The 19,333-nt window shown below is 44.0% G+C and overlaps 1 protein-coding gene across 2 annotated transcripts in view; it reads left to right on the top strand.

Annotated features, from left to right (window-relative positions):
• The window catches only part of ITGA9 (integrin subunit alpha 9), a 519,026-nt gene that overhangs the window by 392,384 nt on the left and 107,309 nt on the right, over window positions 1-19,333 (top strand). For both annotated transcript variants that reach the window (XM_056520347.1, XM_056520346.1), the window contains one exon: window positions 1,860-1,946. In XM_056520347.1, coding sequence (XP_056376322.1) covers window positions 1,860-1,946 — 87 coding nt within the window. The remainder of the gene's footprint in view (window positions 1-1,859; window positions 1,947-19,333) is intronic.

Here is a 19,333-nt window from a genome sequence, read left to right as displayed (position 1 = left end):
AGGAATATAGTTTGAACTTGATGGACTTTTTTTGATCCTATAAACTGTGTTACTGTGTTACTGAATTCATCTCACATTTGTTGGTGCAACAAGTAATGATCCAACATCTATAATTGTGAGTTGCATATTCAACATGGAACATGCCATGCAAACATTTTATCAGCTGTTGATTGGTAAGATCAGTTTTAGTGTCATGTGAGAACATACTTTGTGCTTGTAGTAATACTGTCATTTGTGTGGATATTTTGTATTAACTGTGATCCATTCATTGGTAGAGGTCCACTTCTATCTTTACCCATTTGTGTGAAATTTCTTTTCACAAGACGTGGCCTGACATGATCAGCCAATGATGCATGCAGTCTCCTTATTACTCTGCTTCCCACAGCTAAGTCAAATTAATGATGATGATGGTGACGTCAATCTGGCTCTTGTGCTATAAATAACTGTTTCTTGCACTGCTAGCACACTATGGTAACAAGAAGTGTGATTTCCTCTTTTTGTTTTTACATGGGAAACTGCATTTGTTGGCGTTTTCTACTGATGGTATGATCATAGTAAATACATACAAGCCACGTAAAGAGCCCATGTCAGTTATTTAACATATATGTTTTAGTTAATATAGAGTATATTAACTATGAAATCTTCTATGAAATGACAATTCTGGATCATCTTTTCTTAAAGCTCTGCATTCTACCATTCCTCTGTAACTCCTTATAGACTTATATAATTTGGCAACTGGGTATTACCAGATTGGAGGGGTCCATACACTCTCCAATCAGTGCTAAGGAAAATATTAAATAAGAATAAAATAAAACACATGTCAGTAGAGCTGGTTGGTATTGTCACAGTCTCATTGCTTTACATAAAAATTTAACTGAATTCAAGGGGTAATCCAAAAATTATTCTAGAATTATGTTGTGGCATTAGTATCTGTCTCTAAGTATTACCACCGTTGTTTGTATTATCCTAAAAGATTGCTTAACTGTTGTAGCTAGGGTACTGCTTGTCAAAGATTTATCATTTTCATTTTACAAATGGGCCCAGACTGTCTTATAAAATCTTCAACTCACCGTCATCACTGTTTCGTAGCCTCCAGTATCAGAGCACCCTGTCTGCGGTCGGTCTCCGTTAAACTTTGCTTTCCAGGAGCCAGCTGAAACTGCTGGCAAGATGTCACAGTGCCGCCCAGCCAATCACTGACCACAGTGGTGTCCTGCCTCATCCAGTGATTAGCGGAGCAGCTCTGGCGGTTAGCACTCCTGCATAGAATACGATCTGTAGCTCTGGCAAAAGCAGTGTCCCTGGCCGCAGACATAAAATCCTGATACCGGAGGCCCTGTAAGAAGTCTTTCCAGCTGAAACGTTGGGTGCGGAGGTCCATTACCTGTTTGGTTACTTGGTAATATCACTCTTTGCACCTTTGATTGTCAGTACCTTAACATATGTAACCTATAGAATGTTTATGCTGTGACCATCACGCTGTTGAACCATCGGCTGTGTTTGGCACTTTCACATATGCAATAGATCTTTACACATTTATTTGTGCATACCTTGTCCTGTTCATATTCTGGATCTCCCTTTTGTCTGAGTCCCCTCTGTTTTCTTTCACTTGGTAACAGTGATCCATATTTGGCTCATTGATTTTTAATGGATTTTAAATGTCTCTATATACTGTTTGTCATTTTTGCTAAATTGTTTAATAAAATAATTTTTTTATTCATCTGTATACGCCTCCTCTTGTAATGTGACATTGTGCTATGTGTATGATCCAGTTAATAGGCATAGTTCTATATATTTAATGTTACTACTGAAAAGAAAATTGTGCTTATTTGTTAAGACAAGGTCTCCCTCTTTTGTAGGAAGAACAAGGAATTTCCTGTGAGTTATTGGACGATGACTATGTTAAATGCAGTGTAGGATTTCCCTTTATGAGGTCCCGGTCTAAGGTAAGCGGCTTAATGACAATCTCTATCAGTAACATTGTGCCAACAGTTATATTTGTAGAAAAGTGTGCCAAGAATAACTTTTTTGTTATTGTAGTTTTCTATTACTGTTGCTAGCATCTGCTCCACATTTTGACAACAGGCTACAGGGGCTTTGTGACTGGCCACAGGAGACATTGTGACTGACCAAAATGGGCATTGTTACTCTGGAGAGAGAATATAACTACTGGCTACTGTGGGCATTATTTTTGGGAAAGAGGCAATATGACTGGCTACAGGGGAACCATGTGACTGGCTACAGGGGACCATTATTATTGGCTACTGTGGGTCAATTTTACTGGTGAAAGGGGCATCTGGAAAGGAATTAACAGAGCCTACTGCCAAGTTCACATTAAATGGCCAAGTTCACACTTCTGCAGTAGGCTCTGTTAATTCCAGTGGCCAATTTACAATGCATTTGGGAAGTCTTCATTCCCTTTCACATTTTGTTATGTTGTAAGCATGAGCTTAAATTAAAGGGGTTATCTACCATAAGGTAATTTTAGTTCATACCTGCCAGACAGTAATGGATATGCTTAGGAATAGTCTGTGCTTGTCTTGGGGCTAAATGGCTGTGTTGTGAGATTACCATAACACTGAGGCTATCTTTTTTTGAACTGGTTCTTTCCTGTTGGAATTGATTCCCTTAAACAACAAGTCCCATGATTCCTTGTTTGTAAGTGTTAGGTCACTTTTCTCCCTCCCACACATCAGCCACCCCACACATTGTAACACACTTGTGCTCCCTTCAATGCAATAGACCAGGGTAAATACAGCTGTTAAGAAATTACAATTCTTGCAGAATGATCTCCCTCCCACCCATTGAAGCAAAGACAGGCTCCCTTAGATCACCTGACTAGTGATGTAATGTCGTGGGCCACACTGAAACCTGGAAAAAACTGAGACGTCATTTTGTATGCTGGTAAAAAAGAAACATTGTGGCCAAAATAACAGAAGAATTGTAAGACCACCATGAAAAACAGGTACAGACACTACATTATAGACTACACTAACGTTACAGACCCTGTAGCATGGTCAAATAACAAAAAAATCCCAGAATACCCCTGTAACCCCTTGGCAGCAGTTTCCGGCAGCTTTCTGTACCCAAGGGCTACTGCTAGTAGCTGGCACAAAGCAATAACTTTTGCCAGTTATCAACTATTTAGAAGCCATTTTGAAAGCTGACAAAGGCATTTAAACTTCCTTTAAATGTGTTATTGGTGGTGCAGTGGCTAATATTGTTCATATTGCAGGAAGGTGATCCATTGTCACAGCAGCCTGAGGCCTCTGCTAAAGCACAGATGTAAACGATCGATAAAGTACACATGTGCTGCATTACTCTGTATGAGCAATCAAATGATTGGCCATACAAGTATCCTGGGGAATAAAAAAAGGAAAAAATAATTTTCAGAGTGTTCCAGGCAGTGGAAGAGAGAGGTGGTATCTGGTAACTATAAAAGCAAGTGATTGTTTGAGCTAGTGATTGTGTGTCTGTATACAAGAGTGTGAAGTAAACAAGTCAGTGTAAGTATAAAAGTGAGAGGGAATTAAAATTAAGGGAATACTGTAAGAAGCATTGTGAGCATTGTTGAGTGCATTTCTGTGTTTTTTCCCCCCTTCTCTGTCTGGAAGGAATACAGGTGGAGTAGTTAATTCATTAGCAGCTGATAAATTGCAGCTGTTTGCAGCCAGCTATCCTTTGCATTCACTTCCAGGCAGGGGAAGAGAGAGGTGATTTCTGGTAACTATAAAAGCAAGTACACTAGGCGATTGTTTGAGCTAGTGATTATTTGTCTGTATACAAGACTGTGAAGTATACAAGTGAGTGTAAGTATAAAAGTGAGAGGGACTTAAAATTAAGGGACTTTAAGTTCAGGGAGTTTAATTGAAACATTTGATTGTTTTTTGTTTTTTTTACTGTTAATTTTTGTAATCCCCAAATCTAGTATGGCCTCCATGTTGGAAAAGGCAGTCCAGTGTGCATCTTGCACAATGTATGCAATCCTTGAACAGCAGTTTGAAGGTGCATATTGTTGTGCAAGATGTGTGCGAGTTGTTCATTTGGAAGCCCAGATCCTGGATCTTGAGGAGCAACTGACAACACTGAGACGCATAGACAATTTGGAGAGGAGTCTCCTGCTCACTGAGCAAGTACTCTCTGGGGTAAAGGTGGGGTAAAGGACGGAGGTGTAGGACAGTAAGGCAGCTAGCTGGGTTACAGTTAGAAAAGTGTCAGGGAGGCTAGTCCTGAACTGGCACACCCCAACAAGTTTGTCCAGTTGGCAGATGAGGGGGGTGCCATTTCAGAGCTAGCAGTACTGCAGCAGGACTCTGCCACTGACTGCAAGGGGGGTGTCTGCTCCAGTAAGGAGGGAGGAGTGCAGGGCAGGCCAGACAGGTACTGGGGGACTCAATTATTAGGGGGACAGACAGGGTGATCTGTCACAAAGACCGGGATCGCCGAACAGTGTGTTGTCTTCCTGGCCCCCGGCTGTTTTTAGTAGCTGGGGGCACCGCTAATAGCCAGCATGCGCCGCGGCTGGCTATTAACCCTTTAGATCGCCGATGTCACAGCTGACAGCGACGTCTAAGGGGACATGCGAATGCTCCCTGGTGGGCTAGTGGGGTGGATCGCCCCTCGGAGCTCGATTGCAGGAAGGAGATCCACTATAGAGGTAGCCGGAAGGCTTACCTCTGCTTCCCTGGTGTCCGTGGCTCTGTCAATGGATCAATGGACTAGGCTCTATCAATGGATCAAAGAGCACACAAATCAATGGAGTTCAATAGAATGAGGAATATGAGGAATCTAGTGATTCCTCCTAAAAGTCTAATAAAGTGTAAAATAAAAAAACTGTTTTAATAAAAGTTTAAAAGACACACATTAATCCCTTCCATGTTAAAAGTTCAATCACTTCCTTTTCCTATATAAAAACATGTAAACATAATAAAAATAAACATATTTAGTATCACTGCGTGCGTAATTGTACGAACTATTAAAATATAACATTTTGTATCCCATACGGTAAATGACGTAAATGTAAAAAAAATGTACCAAACCACAGAATTGCAATTTTTATAGTATCCCAGAAAAAAAGTTAAAAAAACAAATAAAAAGTCAGATCAATACCAAAATGGTACCGATACAAAAAGAGATTGTGGTGCAAAAAATTAGCCCTCATACAGCCTCGAATGCGTAAAAAAAAAAAAAAAAGCTACAGTGGTCAAAAAATTGCAATTAAAAAAATTCGAAAAAGTTCTCAATTTTTTTTAGATTAGTAAAACTTGACGGAAATTATACAAATCTGGTATTACTGTAATCAGGCCGGCCTAAAGTATCAAAACAACATGTTAGCTCAATCACAAGGTAAATGATGTAGAAAAGAAAACCATTAAGCCAAAAGTTCACGATCTCCTATTGTATAGTTTCTCTCCGCGGGTGAGAAGGTTTTAGAGAAGAAACCGCAAGTTACAGTTTTTCCTTTAGATGATTTTTGTGTCAAAATAGCTCCTGCACCAACAGAAGAAGCATCCACTTCCAAAATAAATGGCTTGACTGGATCTGGTCTCGACAACACAGGAGCAGAAAAAAAAAAAAGTCCAAAATTCCTACTTTTTTAATACATTTTATTAAAAAAAAATTATAAAAAATGTATTAAAAGTTTTTTATATGCAAATGTGGTATCAAAAAAAAGTACAGATCATGGCGCAAAAAATGAGCCCCCATACCGCCACTTATACGGAAAAATAAAAAAGTTAGAGGTCATCAAAATAAAGGGATTATAAACGTACTAATTTGGTTAAAAAGTTTGTGATTTTTTTTAAGCGCAACAATAATATAAAAGTATATAATAATGTGTATCATTTTAATCGTATTGACCCTCAGAATAAAGAACACACATCATTTTTACCATAAATTGTACGGCGTGAAAACAAAACCTTCCAAAATTAGCAAAATTGCGTTTTTCGTTTTAATTTCCCCACAAAAATAGTGTTTTTTGGTTGCGCCATACATTTTATGATATAATGAGTGATGTCATTACAAAGGACAACTGGTCGCGCAAAAAACAAGCCCTCATACTAGTCTGTGGATGAAAATATAAAAGAGTTATGATTTTTAGAAGGCGAGGAGGAAAAAATGAAAACGTAAAAATTAAATTGTCTGAGTCCTTAAGGCCAAAATGGGCTGAGTCCTTAAGGGGTTAAAGGCTTCTTCGGCCTCAGGAGCCCAGACCTTTGGATTGGCAGTTTTTTTTGTAAGAGAGACGATGGGAGCAACCAAGGTGGAATAATGCGGAATGAATTGCCGATAGTAATTGGCAAAACCGAGGAAGCGCTGTATCGTTTTCAAGCCAGAAGGTCGAGGCCAATCCAGTACGGCGGATAACTTGTTAGGGTCCATTTACAGACCTTGACTGGTGACAATATACCCCAGAAACGGAAGGCTGGTCTTCTCAAAAGTACACTTTTCAAGTTTTGCATAGAGATGATTGTCTCGGAGGTGCTGTAAGACTTGGCGGAGGTAAGAACGATGAGTATGGAGGTCAGGCGAGTAGATGAGAATGTCATCTAGGTAGACAACTACACAGGAGTAAGGAGTATAGGAGATCACAAAAAATGTCATTGACAAACTCCTGGAAGATTGCTGGCGCATTACAGAGTCCAAATGGCAGTACCAGATATTCAAAATGTCCGTCACGAGTATTAAATGCAGGCTTCCATTCGTCCCCTTCTCGTATACGGATTAAATTATAGATCCAATTTAGAAAAGATTTTGGCCCCTCGCAGACGATCAAACAGCTCTGTGATCAGAGTAAGTGGTAGCGGTTCTTTACCGTAATTTTATTCAGGCCGCGGTAGTCGATGCAAGGTCGTAGAGACCCATCTTTCTTTTCTACGAAGAAGAAACCAGCTCCGGCAGGGGAACAGGACTTCCTGATGAATCCCTTCTGTAGGTTTTCCTGGATATAATTAGACATGGCCTGAGTTTCGGGGACAGATAATGGGTAGATTCTGCCCCTGGGAGGTGTGGTGCAATGCAGCAGGTCTATGGGGCAATCGTAGGGGCGATGCGGTGGTAACACTTCGGCTTGCTTTTCACTGAAGATGTTAGCATAATACAGAAGAAAGGAAGGCAAACCGGGCAGTGGGGGAGACAATGGTTCCAACTTGACCACTCGTACGTGAATACAATGATTGTTGCAGTGCAGACCCCAACGAAGGACTTCTCCGGTTTTCCAGTCCAGCTGTGGGGCATGGATCTGCAACGAAGGTAGACCCAGCAGGAGAGAAGAAGTACAGTGAGGAAGTACGTAGAAGGACAAGCTCTCTCTGTGTGAGACTCCGACTTGCATCAACAGGGGTTCAGTGCAGTACAGCACGGTACAGTCCAGTTTTTCATCATTAAGCGTGGAGATGAATAGCGGTTTCGGGAGGCGTAGAACTGGCAGAGAATACTTGTGCACTAGAGAGGCATCAATGAAGTTACCAGCGGAGCCAGGAAGGCCAAAACTGAGAGGTTCATTTTAGAAGGGAGATGAAGCTGAACCATCATATTTAAGCGTGGAGAGGAGGGATTCTCACCTAGGGAGGCCTCTCCAACAAACCCTAGGTGCGAGCATTTCCCTGTGGCTGAGGACGCAGAGGACAATCCGTAAGGAAGTGGTCTGCACTGGCGCAGTATAGATAAAGATTTTCGGTTCTTCGGCGAGTCCTTTCCTGCAAGGTCAGACGAGACCGATCCACCTGCATAGCCTCCACTGTGGGAGGCAACGTAGAAGATTGCGGTGGTTGCTGGAAGACGGCCGCCAACCGAGGATAGCGCCGGGGTCATGCAGATTCCCTTTCTTGACGTAATTCCTCTCGTTGCTCGGAGAAACGAATATCGATCCGGGATGCCAATTGTATCATTTCATTCAGGGTTGATGGCAATTCCCGAGCAGCGAGCACCTCTTTAATTTGACTCGATAAACCCCTCTTAAAAGTAGCGCAGAGGGCTTCGTTATTCCAGGATAACTCTGACGCCAAGGTTCGGAACCGGATGGCATACTCGCCAACAGTGGAGTTGCCCTGGGAGAGACTTAGCAGAGGAAGCACGGGCAGGTTCCTCAAAAACTGTGCGAAATTCCGTCAGGAATGCCTGAAGATTTGAAGTGATGACATCACTGCGTTCCCATAGCGGAGTTGCCCAGGCCAAGGCCTTTCCAGACAGGAGACTGATGACGGAGGCCACCTTTGCACGTTCTGTGGAGAACTGGTCTGCCATGAGCTCAATTCGCATGGAGCACTGTGTCACGAAACCTCGACAGGCCTTGGGATCCCCCTCATATTTATCAAGAAGAGACAAGCGGAGTCTGGTCCCGGAGGAGACTGCAGCAGCTGGAGGCTGTACTGGAGATGGAGGAGGCTGTGGCAGGTGCTGCTGAGCGGATAACAACTGCTGCATCATGGTGATTAGCTGGTTAAGCTGCTTTGCCTGCTGGGCCAACTGCTGGGACTGAAGTGCCACGATAGGTATAAGATCAGAGTTGTTAGGCAGAGGAACCCCAGTTGGATCCATGGCCGGATCTTGCTGTCACTTACCTGGATGTGGATGTCACAGAGCAGGTAGTGGATTCTTTACCTGTGTGGCTGATGACTCTGACCGTATCGGGGAGTGGAGTCTAAGGTGCCGCTGGATTTGCTGCGGCAGGCGACACCCAGGTCACTACCCCCAATACGGCTCGTCCACACAGATACTGGGCAAGGCGAGGTACAGGAGGATGAGATAGAGGCGTAGTCAACGTAGCAGAAGGTCAAGGCAGGCGGCAAAGGTTCGTAGTCAAAAAACGTAGCAAGTAAGCCTGGTAACACGGGTAGGCAAAACAGGCAATGGGAACGCTTTTTCTTAGGCAAAGTGCACTGAAGATCCAGCAGGGGGGTGGGAGGTGCAGGAATTTATAATTTGGTGTCAGGTGTGAGAAACATCTTCCAATAACTGGCTAACTTTTAACAAAAAGATCCTTTGATAACACAATACTTTATTTAATTATTATTAATTGATATTGCAAAATGCTGCTAACAACTCGCAAGTGCAAAAAAACTAACAAAAACAAAACAATTGTTAAGAAAATCACAAAGGCTTATGAATATGAGGGTGAATGGCCTGAACAAACAAATCATACCTTTTTCCACTCATTGTCAAGGAAAGCAAACAATGTATGCTAAGTCTACTGTAAGCCTTCAATCAGATAGATAAAAATAAAGTAACACTTTATAGGGGACAATGTATCGAAATGATCATTATAGGAAAGGAGACTCTGTAAAAAAAAAAAAGCCCCATTTATGGTTATCTTGTGGCTTGTACATTTTTTGTGTTGGACATGTTGGCAAAAGAGTTTTTGTGATTTCAATGGATAATTTTTAGTGCACCTGTCAGCAGATTTACTGGTGCTTACCCTGCCTGTGTGCCAAAATCCTGGTTTTAATCTTTTCTATGGCTCATAATTCCCTTGTTTATGGTGTCCACACTGCATTCTGTTCACTGGGGAGGAGGATGGGCATTTCTTTGCTTGCCCTCACATCTCATGTGGGAGCTTCCTCCCTCATTCCTCAGAGCAGATAACTGGCTGCTCTCTACAGAGGCTCTGCGACACACACACCCGGCTCACAGAGCAGGCAGATTGACTAGCCGGAAGCATGCATAGAACCCTTCTTGTCCCTCCCACACTTCCTGTATTCTGCCTGTCAGCTGAGACACACAGACAATTGCTGCAGGAACAAGACAGTGCTCAGCACAGTTGAGGGACCCATAGTGGTAAGATATACAAAGCAATTTTTCACCCAAAAATATACATATTTTTTTAACCAATGCATATTACAAATATACATACATTTTATTATCTACATTATATAAAAACTTTTTGCAAATGACAGTGCCCATTCAATAATGTATTGTATTTTAGGAGGTCTTCTTTATAAAAGTTAACCAGTTCTCTTTAAGAGGCAGTTATTCAGTTTATGGACCTTAAACTTAAACTGTGTTGCCAAGTGCTCTGTATTCAAATTCAAGTATAGACAGCATGCATGCTATGTGCATTCAGCTGCTGAGTGGTAATTCCAGAAACAGGTAGAAGCCTAGCAATTGCAGAGACCCCAAGATGTACCAGAACATCGACCCACAAGAGCCTGGTACAGTAATCTCTAGGTTGGCCATTGCGAATTAGGCAACACCCCCCTCCCCCTTAGACCTGTAGCAGCATAAAATGTTTGGACAAGAACTTTCAGCCATCTCTGGAGTCTTCCAAAACCAAGCAAGAGACTGTTTCTTTGCACCTGTTCTTCTGTTTGTGTATTTGCCCACCAATTTAGAATGAACGTTTAAAGCCTGTTGCACCTCTTCAACTGACTGTAACCATTATGCTTGTGTACAGCCTGTTCCTCTGTGTAATCAAAATATACATTCTATTTATTACTGCATATAGTGCCTGTGAGATTTTCTGTGTGGTATACATTATGCTTTATGATTATTTGTATTTGTAAGTGTTTCCAAATCAAAAAGCTGGACCCCCTGGCTGTTCACAGGGGTGACTGGTGATTGATCAAACACATGGAATATTATTGTCTTCTTTCATAACTTGCCTATGTGGGAGGAGGATATGGCAGCTGAAGAAGTCATTATTTGTGAGGTTTCCTAAGGGGTTCATAGAGAGGTCTTCACTTGCACTGTACCTAATGTTTCTTTTCAAAGTGATACTTAATGAATGTTTTTTTGTCTTGACTATGACTTTTATAATATACTAAGGCAATCATAGGAACCATGTGAAAAACATAATGTATTAAAGAATTATGAAAGCCAAAATAACACCAAAGCTTTCATGTATTTGTTATCCTGTTTACACTTGTGTTAGTTCTTTCCCTTTAATTCTTTACTGTGCAGTATGCTGTATGTTTCAATACAGTAAATAAACATTAGATACCTGATTTACCCATAATAAGTCAGTGTGAAAAAAACAGAGATCATAAAAGGTAATAACAGGTTTATTGTAACAGTCTTGGAAAGCCATGATCCTATTGTGTACAAAGCCTTAAAGTGTAAGTAGTGTATTTTCAGACATATTTAACTGTAAAAATGTTATCCATAAAATTGCGAACAATTGTGTCCATATTTGTAACATCAACATAAGTCTTTAGGAAAGTGGTTGTCTATACACAACTTTTCTGCAATTTTACAGACACATTTTTTACAATAAACAAAATGAAAATACACTGTGTAAACCTAGCCTTACCGTCATTTAACAAAACTTTTAACATGCCATAGACAGATTCTATAGTAAGTCTATGGTTTCCTTCTCCTGCAGAAAGACAGAGAGAGTAGCAAGCTAAAGAGGCAAGCACTTCTCCCGGCTTATTCTATCGATTAGTAAGGGTCTCAAAACAGATGAAAAGTTTTGACATGTCTTTGAAGATGCAGGTATAGGTTAGGACTAATGGCTATAAAATTGCTAAATTCTTACTATGAAAATGAGAGATGAGGTCACAGACAACCCTGTAACTACTATACAAAGCCTAAAGCCATTACCAAAAGTCTATGTAAAGAGGGCAGTAGTAGTGCGCACTACCTGCATACACTTTGTCCAGCATGGAACTCGTTACTGGTCCAACCTTCCCACTGATGGTGCTCTGTGATTTAGAAAAGTGCTGACATAAAGGCCCAGATTTATCAAACTGTGTGAGAGAAAAAGTGGAGTGATTTTTCCACAGCAACCAATCACAACTCATCTAATGAGTTGTGGTAAAGTGAAAGCTGAGCTGTGATTGGTTGCTGTGGGAAATTCACTCCACTTTTTCTCACTCAGTTTGATAAATTTGGGCCAAAGCCTTTAGAAAGAGATTCGATCCTTGGCAGCTCGTGAATGCATATTATTTTATATCTCTCCGCAGTCGAACAACACAGGAGACCAATGCCAGTGTTTCATATCCAGTAATGTTTTCTCAAGGAATGCTGGAAGTTGGTGCAAACCCCATCTACCCCACTACAGCCAATGAGAATTACATTATTCCACAAAAACATGCTGTCACGATTCGGCTGGCTGGAGGTGGATCCTCTGTGCCAGAGAGGGATTGGCGTGGACCGTGTTGGTGGACCGGTTCTAAGTTGCTACTGGTATTCACCAGAGCCCGCCGCAAAGCGGGATGGTCTTGCAGCGGCGGTAGCAACCAGGTCGTATCCACCAGCAACGGCTCAACCTCTCTGACTGCTGAAGATAGGCGCGGTACAAGGGAGTAGACAAGAGCAAGGTCGGACGTAGCAGAAGGTCAGGGCAGGCAGCAAGGATCGTAGTCAGGGGCAACGGCAGGAGGTCTGGAACACAGGCTAGGAACACACAAGGAAACGCTTTCACTGGCACAATGGCAACAAGATCCGGCGAGGGAGTGCAGGGGAAGTGAGGTATAAGTAGGGAGTGCACAGGTGAGAATACTGATTAGGCCTGCTGCGCCAATCAGTGGCGCAGCGGCCCTTTAAATGGCAGAGACCCGGCGCGCGCGCGCCCTAAGGAGCGGGGCCGCGCGCGCCGGTACAACACAGACGGGGAACTGGTAAGGTACGGGAGCCGAGATGCGCATCGCGAGTGGGCGCGTCCCGCATCGCGAATCGCATCCTGGCTGGGAGTAATATCGCAGCGCACCCGGTCAGCAGGTCTGACCGGGGCGCTGCAAATGAGAGAACGCTGCGAGCGCTCCGGGGAGGAGCGGGGACCCGGAGCGCTCGGCGTAACAGTACCCCCCCCCCCTTGGGTCTCCCCCTCTTTTTGGAGCCTGAGAACCTGAGGATAAGACTTTTGTCCAGGATGTTGTCCTCAGGTTCCCAGGATCTCTCCTCAGGGCCGCAATTCTCCCAGTCGACCAAGAAGAATCTTTTACCTCTGACCGTCTTGGATGCTAGAATCTCCTTCACAGAAAAGACGTCAGAAGATCCGGAAACTGGAGTGGGAGAAACAACTTTGGGAGAGAAGCGGTTAAGGATGAGTGGTTTAAGGAGAGAGACATGGAAGGCATTGGGAATACGGAGAGAAGGAGGAAGAAGGAGTTTGTAAGAGACAGGGTTGATCTGGCACTTGATTTTGAAAGGACCAAGATAGCGTGGTCCCAGTTTATAACTGGGGACACGAAAGCGGACATATTTAGCGGAGAGCCATACCTTGTCTCCGGGAGCAAAAATGGGGGGAGTTCTTCTTTTTTTATCAGCAAATCTTTTCATCCGGGATGAAGCCTGTAAAAGAGAATTTTGGGTCTCTTTCCATATGGTGGAAAGATCACGAGTCACTTCATCCACAGCGGGCAAACCAGAGGGCAAGGGAGTAGGGAGGGGAGGAAGAGGGTGACGGCCGTACACCACGAAAAATGGGGATTTAGCAGAAGATTCGGAGACTCTGAAGTTGTATGAGAATTCGGCCCATGGTAGAAGATCTGCCCAGTCATCCTGGCGGGAGGAAACAAAATGCCGTAAATAGTCACCCAGGACCTGATTAACTCTTTCTACTTGCCCATTGGATTGGGGATGATAAGAAGAAGAGAAGTTTAATTTGATCTTGAGCTGTTTACAGAGGGCCCTCCAGAATTTAGACACGAATTGGACGCCTCTATCTGAGACGATATGCGTGGGCAAACCGTGAAGGCGAAAAATGTGTACAAAAAATTGCTTTGCCAACTGAGGCGCTGAAGGAAGACCAGGAAGAGGAATAAAATGTGCCATCTTGGAAAATCGATCAACGACCACCCAAACAACTGTGTTGCCACGGGATGAGGGCAAGTCCGTAATAAAGTCCATACCAATCTGTGACCAAGGCTGTTCAGGAACAGGCAGAGGATGAAGGAGACCAGCAGGCTTCTGGCGAGGAGTCTTATCCCGGGCACAGACAGTACAGGCCCGCACGAAATCAATAACATCAGTCTCCAGAGTCGGCCACCAATAAAATCGAGAGATGAGTTGCAAGGATTTTTTGATGCCCACATGGCCTGCAAGGTGGTAGGAGTGTCCCCATTTGAGAATCCCGAGACGCTGGCGTGGAGAAACGAAGGTCTTCCCTGGAGGAGTTTGCCTGATGGAAGCTGGAGAAGTGGAGATCAGACAGTCCGGAGGAATGATGTGTTGCGGAGAGACCTCTACTTCAGAGGCATCAGAAGAACGAGAGAGGGGATCGGCCCTAATGTTCTTGTCAGCAGGGCGAAAATGGATTTCAAAGTTAAAACGGGCAAAGAACAACGACCACCTAGCCTGGCGAGGGTTCAGTCGTTGGGCAGACTGGAGATAGGAGAGATTCTTGTGATCAGTGTATATGATAACTGGAAATTTTGATCCCTCCAGCAGGTGCCTCCATTCCTCAAGCGCCAATTTAATGGCCAGTAGTTCTCGATCCCCGATGGAATAGTTTCTCTCCGCCGGGGAGAAGGTCCTAGAAAAAAACCCACAAGTCACAGCATGCCCGGAAGAATTTTTTTGTAGAAGGACAGCTCCAGCTCCCACTGAGGAGGCATCTACCTCCAATAGGAAGGGTTTAGATGGGTCAGGTCTGGAGAGCACGGGAGCGGAAGAAAAGGCAGACTTGAGATGTTTAAATGCGTCTTCCGCTTGGGGGGACCAGGACTTGGGATTGGCCTTTTTCTTGGTTAAAGCCACGATAGGAGCCACAATAGTGGAAAAGTTTGGAATAAACTGTCTGTAATAATTGGCGAACCCCAAAAAACGTTGGATAGCACGGAGTCCGGAGGGGCGTGGCCAATCTAAGACGGCAGAGAGTTTATCTGGGTCCATTTGTAGTCCCTGGCCAGAGACCAAGTATCCTAGGAAAGGAAGAGATTGACATTCAAAGAGACATTTTTCCATTTTGGCATAAAGTTGATTGTCACGAAGTCTCTGAAGAACCATGCGGACATGCTGGCGGTGTTCTTCTAAGTTGGCAGAAAAAATCAGAATATCGTCCAGATAAACCACAACACAGGAATATAGGAGATCACGAAAAATTTCATTAACAAAGTCTTGGAAGACGGCAGGGGCGTTGTATAGGCCAAAGGGCATGACCAGATACTCCAAGTGTCCATCTCTGGTGTTAAATGCGGTCTTCCATTCGTCCCCCTCCCTGATGCGGATGAGATTATAAGCACCTCTTAAGTCCAGTTTGGTAAAGACGTGGGCACCTTTTAAGCGATCAAAGAGTTCCGAGATAAGAGGTAAGGGGTAGCGGTTTTTTACCGTGATTTTATTAAGTCCGCGGTAATCAATACAAGGACGTAGGGAGCCATCTTTTTTGGACACAAAAAAAAATCCAGCTCCGGCAGGAGAGGAGGACTTGCGAATAAACCCCTTTTTTAAATTCTCCTGGATGTACTCCGACATGGCAAGAGTCTCAGGAGCAGACAGAGGATAGATTCTGCCCCGGGGTGGGGTAGTACCCGGGAGGAGGTCAATAGGACAGTCATAAGGCCTGTGAGGAGGCAAAGTCTCAGCTTGCTTTTTGCAAAAAACGTCAGAATAGTCCATATAAGCCTTAGGAAGACCGGATACAGGGGGAACCACAGGGTCACGGCAAGGAGTACTGGGAACCGATTTAAGACAATCCTTGTGACAAGAAGTACCCCAGTTCTTGATTTCTCCTGTGGACCAATCAAGGGTTGGGGAATGGCGTTGAAGCCACGGTAATCCAAGAAGAATTTCAGAAGTGCAGTTGGAGAGGACCAAAAATTCAATTTTTTCGTGATGAGGTCCGATGCACATTAGGAGAGGTTCCGTGCGGTAACGCACGGTACAGTCCAATCTTTCATTGTTAACAGAATTGATGTAGAGGGGTCTGGCGAGACTGGTCACCGGGATGTTGAACCTGTTGATGAGAGAGGCCAAAATAAAATTTCCTGCAGATCCGGAATCCAAGAAGGCCGTAGCAGAGAAGGAGAAGGTAGAGGAAGATATCCGCACAGGCACAGTAAGGCGTGGAGAAGCAGAGTAGACATCAAGAACTGTCTCATCTTTGTGCGGAGTCAGCATACGTCTTTCCAGGCGGGGAGGACGGATAGGACAATCTTTCAAGAAGTGTTCGGTACCGGCACAGTACAGGCATAGGTTCTCCATCCGGCGTCGTGTCCTCTCTTGAGGTGTCAAGCGAGACCGGTCAACTTGCATAGCCTCCACGGCGGGAGGCACAGGAACGGATTGCAGAGGACCAGAGGAGAGAGGAGCCGGGGAGAGAAACCGCCTCGTGCGAACAAAGTCCATATCCTGGCGGAGCTCCTGACGCCTTTCGGAAAAACGCATGTCAATGCGGGTGGCAAGATGAATAAGTTCATGCAGGTTAGCAGGAATTTCTCGTGCGGCCAGCGGTCTGAAGAACAGAGGACAGTGGAGTTTGGGGAACAGGACAGAGGGATCTGGGAGACAGGGGACAGGTCTGGGGAACAGAGAACAGAGGGTTCTGGGGGACAGAGGAAAGAGGGGTCTGGGAGACAGATGAAAAAGGGGTCTGGAGAGGACAGAGTAAACTGGAGAGGACAGAGGAGGCTGGAGAAGACAAAGGGATCAGGAGGACAGAGGGGTCTGGGGGACAAAGGGGTCTGGGGGACTCTGTATCCGCCCTTGATCCCGTGGCAAGACAGGAGCCGCATCTGTCTGTATACCTGGTACACTGTGAGGACATCTCCCTGTATAGAAAGTAATAGAAGATGATGTCATAAACCCAGCCACCTATGCAAAGCAGGAGCCCTGTCCACCCTCATGGGCACTGGGCTGAAGCCACTGTCATAGTCAGAGGATCGCCAGCTGTCAGTGTGCACTAACAGTGCCGTGTCAGTTCTAAAGCAGGCAGGGATGTGCACAGACATTTTGGAGGGCAGGGGCTCAAATAATAAAAAGGCACTTAATTATAAAAAAAATTTTTTTGAAATGTTAGTAAAAGCCTTACATATGTTAAAGGGGAACTCTGGTACAGAACATCTTATCCTCTCCTACTCACATGATAGGAGATAATTGTCTGATTGCAGAGAGTCTGACCGCTGGGACCCCCTGCTATCTCCTGTCGTGCACCCTGGCTCTTTTCATGTACAGAGCGCCCTCAGCACCATGCATGAATTACTGTCGACCACTGCGCGAAGAGGTGGCCGACATGTTCCTCCGTGTATCTCTATGGGAAAACCGGAGATACAGCGTTCATGTATCTCTGGTTCTCCCATAGAGATACACAGAGGGACGTGTCAGCCACCTCTTCGCGCAGTGGTCGACAGTAATCCATACATGGTGCTGAGGTCACTCCGTACATGAGAAGAGCCAAGGTGCACGGCTCGAGAGTGGGGGAGAGGGGGTCCCTGCAGTTGGACCCTGTGAATAGGGAGTAATATGTTCTGTATGGGAGTTCCCCTTTAACAAAACACAATTCCTGAGGTAGGGGCCTCCGTTGTCATGTCAGTTAAATAGGACCCTGCATCACCCGATGTAGGTCCCAATCAGCCCCCCTAAAACCCACTGGCACCAGTAATTTGCACTTTTAGATGCCGCAATCAACTTTGATCACAGCATCTAAAGTGTTAGCTACGGACATTGCTGTGATCGCCGAGGTCTGGCATTAACTGCATTCTGGCTGCTGATAACAGCCATTACTTACCGGCTTTGAAGCAAGTTCAGCTCCATATCTCACTTCGAAGTATTTTAGCATCCTCTAGATGTTAAAAAATTATATGTATGCGATAATAAAAATGGACTATATAAATTGAATTACAAATAAAGACTAAAAACTATAATACTATTACTTCACATTTTAAACATACTCATTTTAGTGCATGTATTTATAATTTTTCTCAGTAGTAAAATAAAATAAAACTTACATAAATTGGGTGTCTTGTTAACTGTATTAACCTAGAGAATTGATATAAGGTGTAATTTTTACCCAAAAAGTACACTGCGTTGAAACGGAAGCCACAAAAAAATAACAAAATGGTGTCTTTTTCTTAAATTTTCTCCCACAAATAATTTTTGTAGATTTTGTGGTGAAATGACTGATGTCATTACAAAGTAAAATTGATAGCGCATAAAACAAGTTCTCATATGGGTCTGTTGGTGGAAAATTGAAAGGAGGAAAATACAAAAGTGCAAAAATGAAAAAATGCTCCTTTTTTTCTGTTAAGGTTTAATTATCCATACGAGGGCTAATTTTTACGCCGTGATCTGTAGTTTTTATTGGAATTTTTATTCACTGCTTATACAGTTTTTTCTCATACATGAAGTTATCAAGAATAACTTCTAAAGGACTTTAGATTTTTTTAACTTTTATGACATTTCCACACGTGGCGATACCACATATGTTCATTTTTGTTTACATTATTTAATTTTATTAGGTAAGCTCAAAACCTCCAGGACACAAGATGGCACTACAGACTGTCCAGTGCCTTCTTTTCTTGTGTGCTGGAGGTTGTGAGTTACCGGGGCAGGCAGGGCAAAGGGCAGACAGATCACCGGAGACACTTCAGGAATGCAGAGGGAAACAGGAGCGCGGACTCCTCTGCTGTAATGACGCTGCTGGGGTCAGGTGAACTAGCAGACGTGCGCACGTCATTTACCCAGGCAGCCCCTGCGCTCTAATGTACGGATCCTGAGAGTAAGAGGACTCCTGGGAGCCTCAGGATAGGTTCAGGGGGCATGTTGCGCTGGCCAGACTGGAAAGAGAGAGCAAGCAGACCAGAGGGGGAGGGGAAGGAGAAGGAGGGGGGCTCGGGGTTGGTGGGTTATGTGAATCAGGAGTTTTGCTGACAACCTGCCTGGACTTGAGCAGTGCTGTAGATGTACAAAAAAAAAAAGGGCATTAAAGGGGCAGCTGCAAAAAAGGGCAGGGGCTAGAGCCCCCTTTGAAGCGTATGTGTGTACGTCCCTGAAAGCAGGAGTCCAACATTAATAGGAATATCCCTAAGTTGTCCCTGCACTTCTCCAGTGTGCCCGTTCGACTCAAGACTCTGACTGATTGCAGCAGATACAGTACAATCAATTATTAGTATATAATTCAGGATTAGTACAGCATAATTAATGTAACGTATAACTTAATGGCACCTACACAGGCTGTAGAAAGGCCCTTAGCCCTGTCCTCACATACACAGCCTGTCTCCCACAGCCTGCCTGAATTGCTGTCTCCTGAATTCACTTCTCCTATGCGATACCCGTAATGAGGAGCCTCAAGCTTGATCTAGTAGTGTCATACAGCATTGAGTGGTTCTGCCCCTACGCCCTTACATTGCCACAAATAGACTGTTTGCATCATAAACAGGTAATGTAATGGTCCCAGTATAGACAGATAAGGTCCTTTACTTCATAACTTCATACCGTTATATTAAATATGACCCAT

This window comes from Hyla sarda, chromosome 5 (genome assembly GCF_029499605.1).
Source record: "Hyla sarda isolate aHylSar1 chromosome 5, aHylSar1.hap1, whole genome shotgun sequence".
NCBI classification, from domain to species: domain Eukaryota; kingdom Metazoa; phylum Chordata; class Amphibia; order Anura; family Hylidae; genus Hyla; species Hyla sarda.
This window is presented reverse-complemented; position numbering and strand designations above follow the sequence as displayed.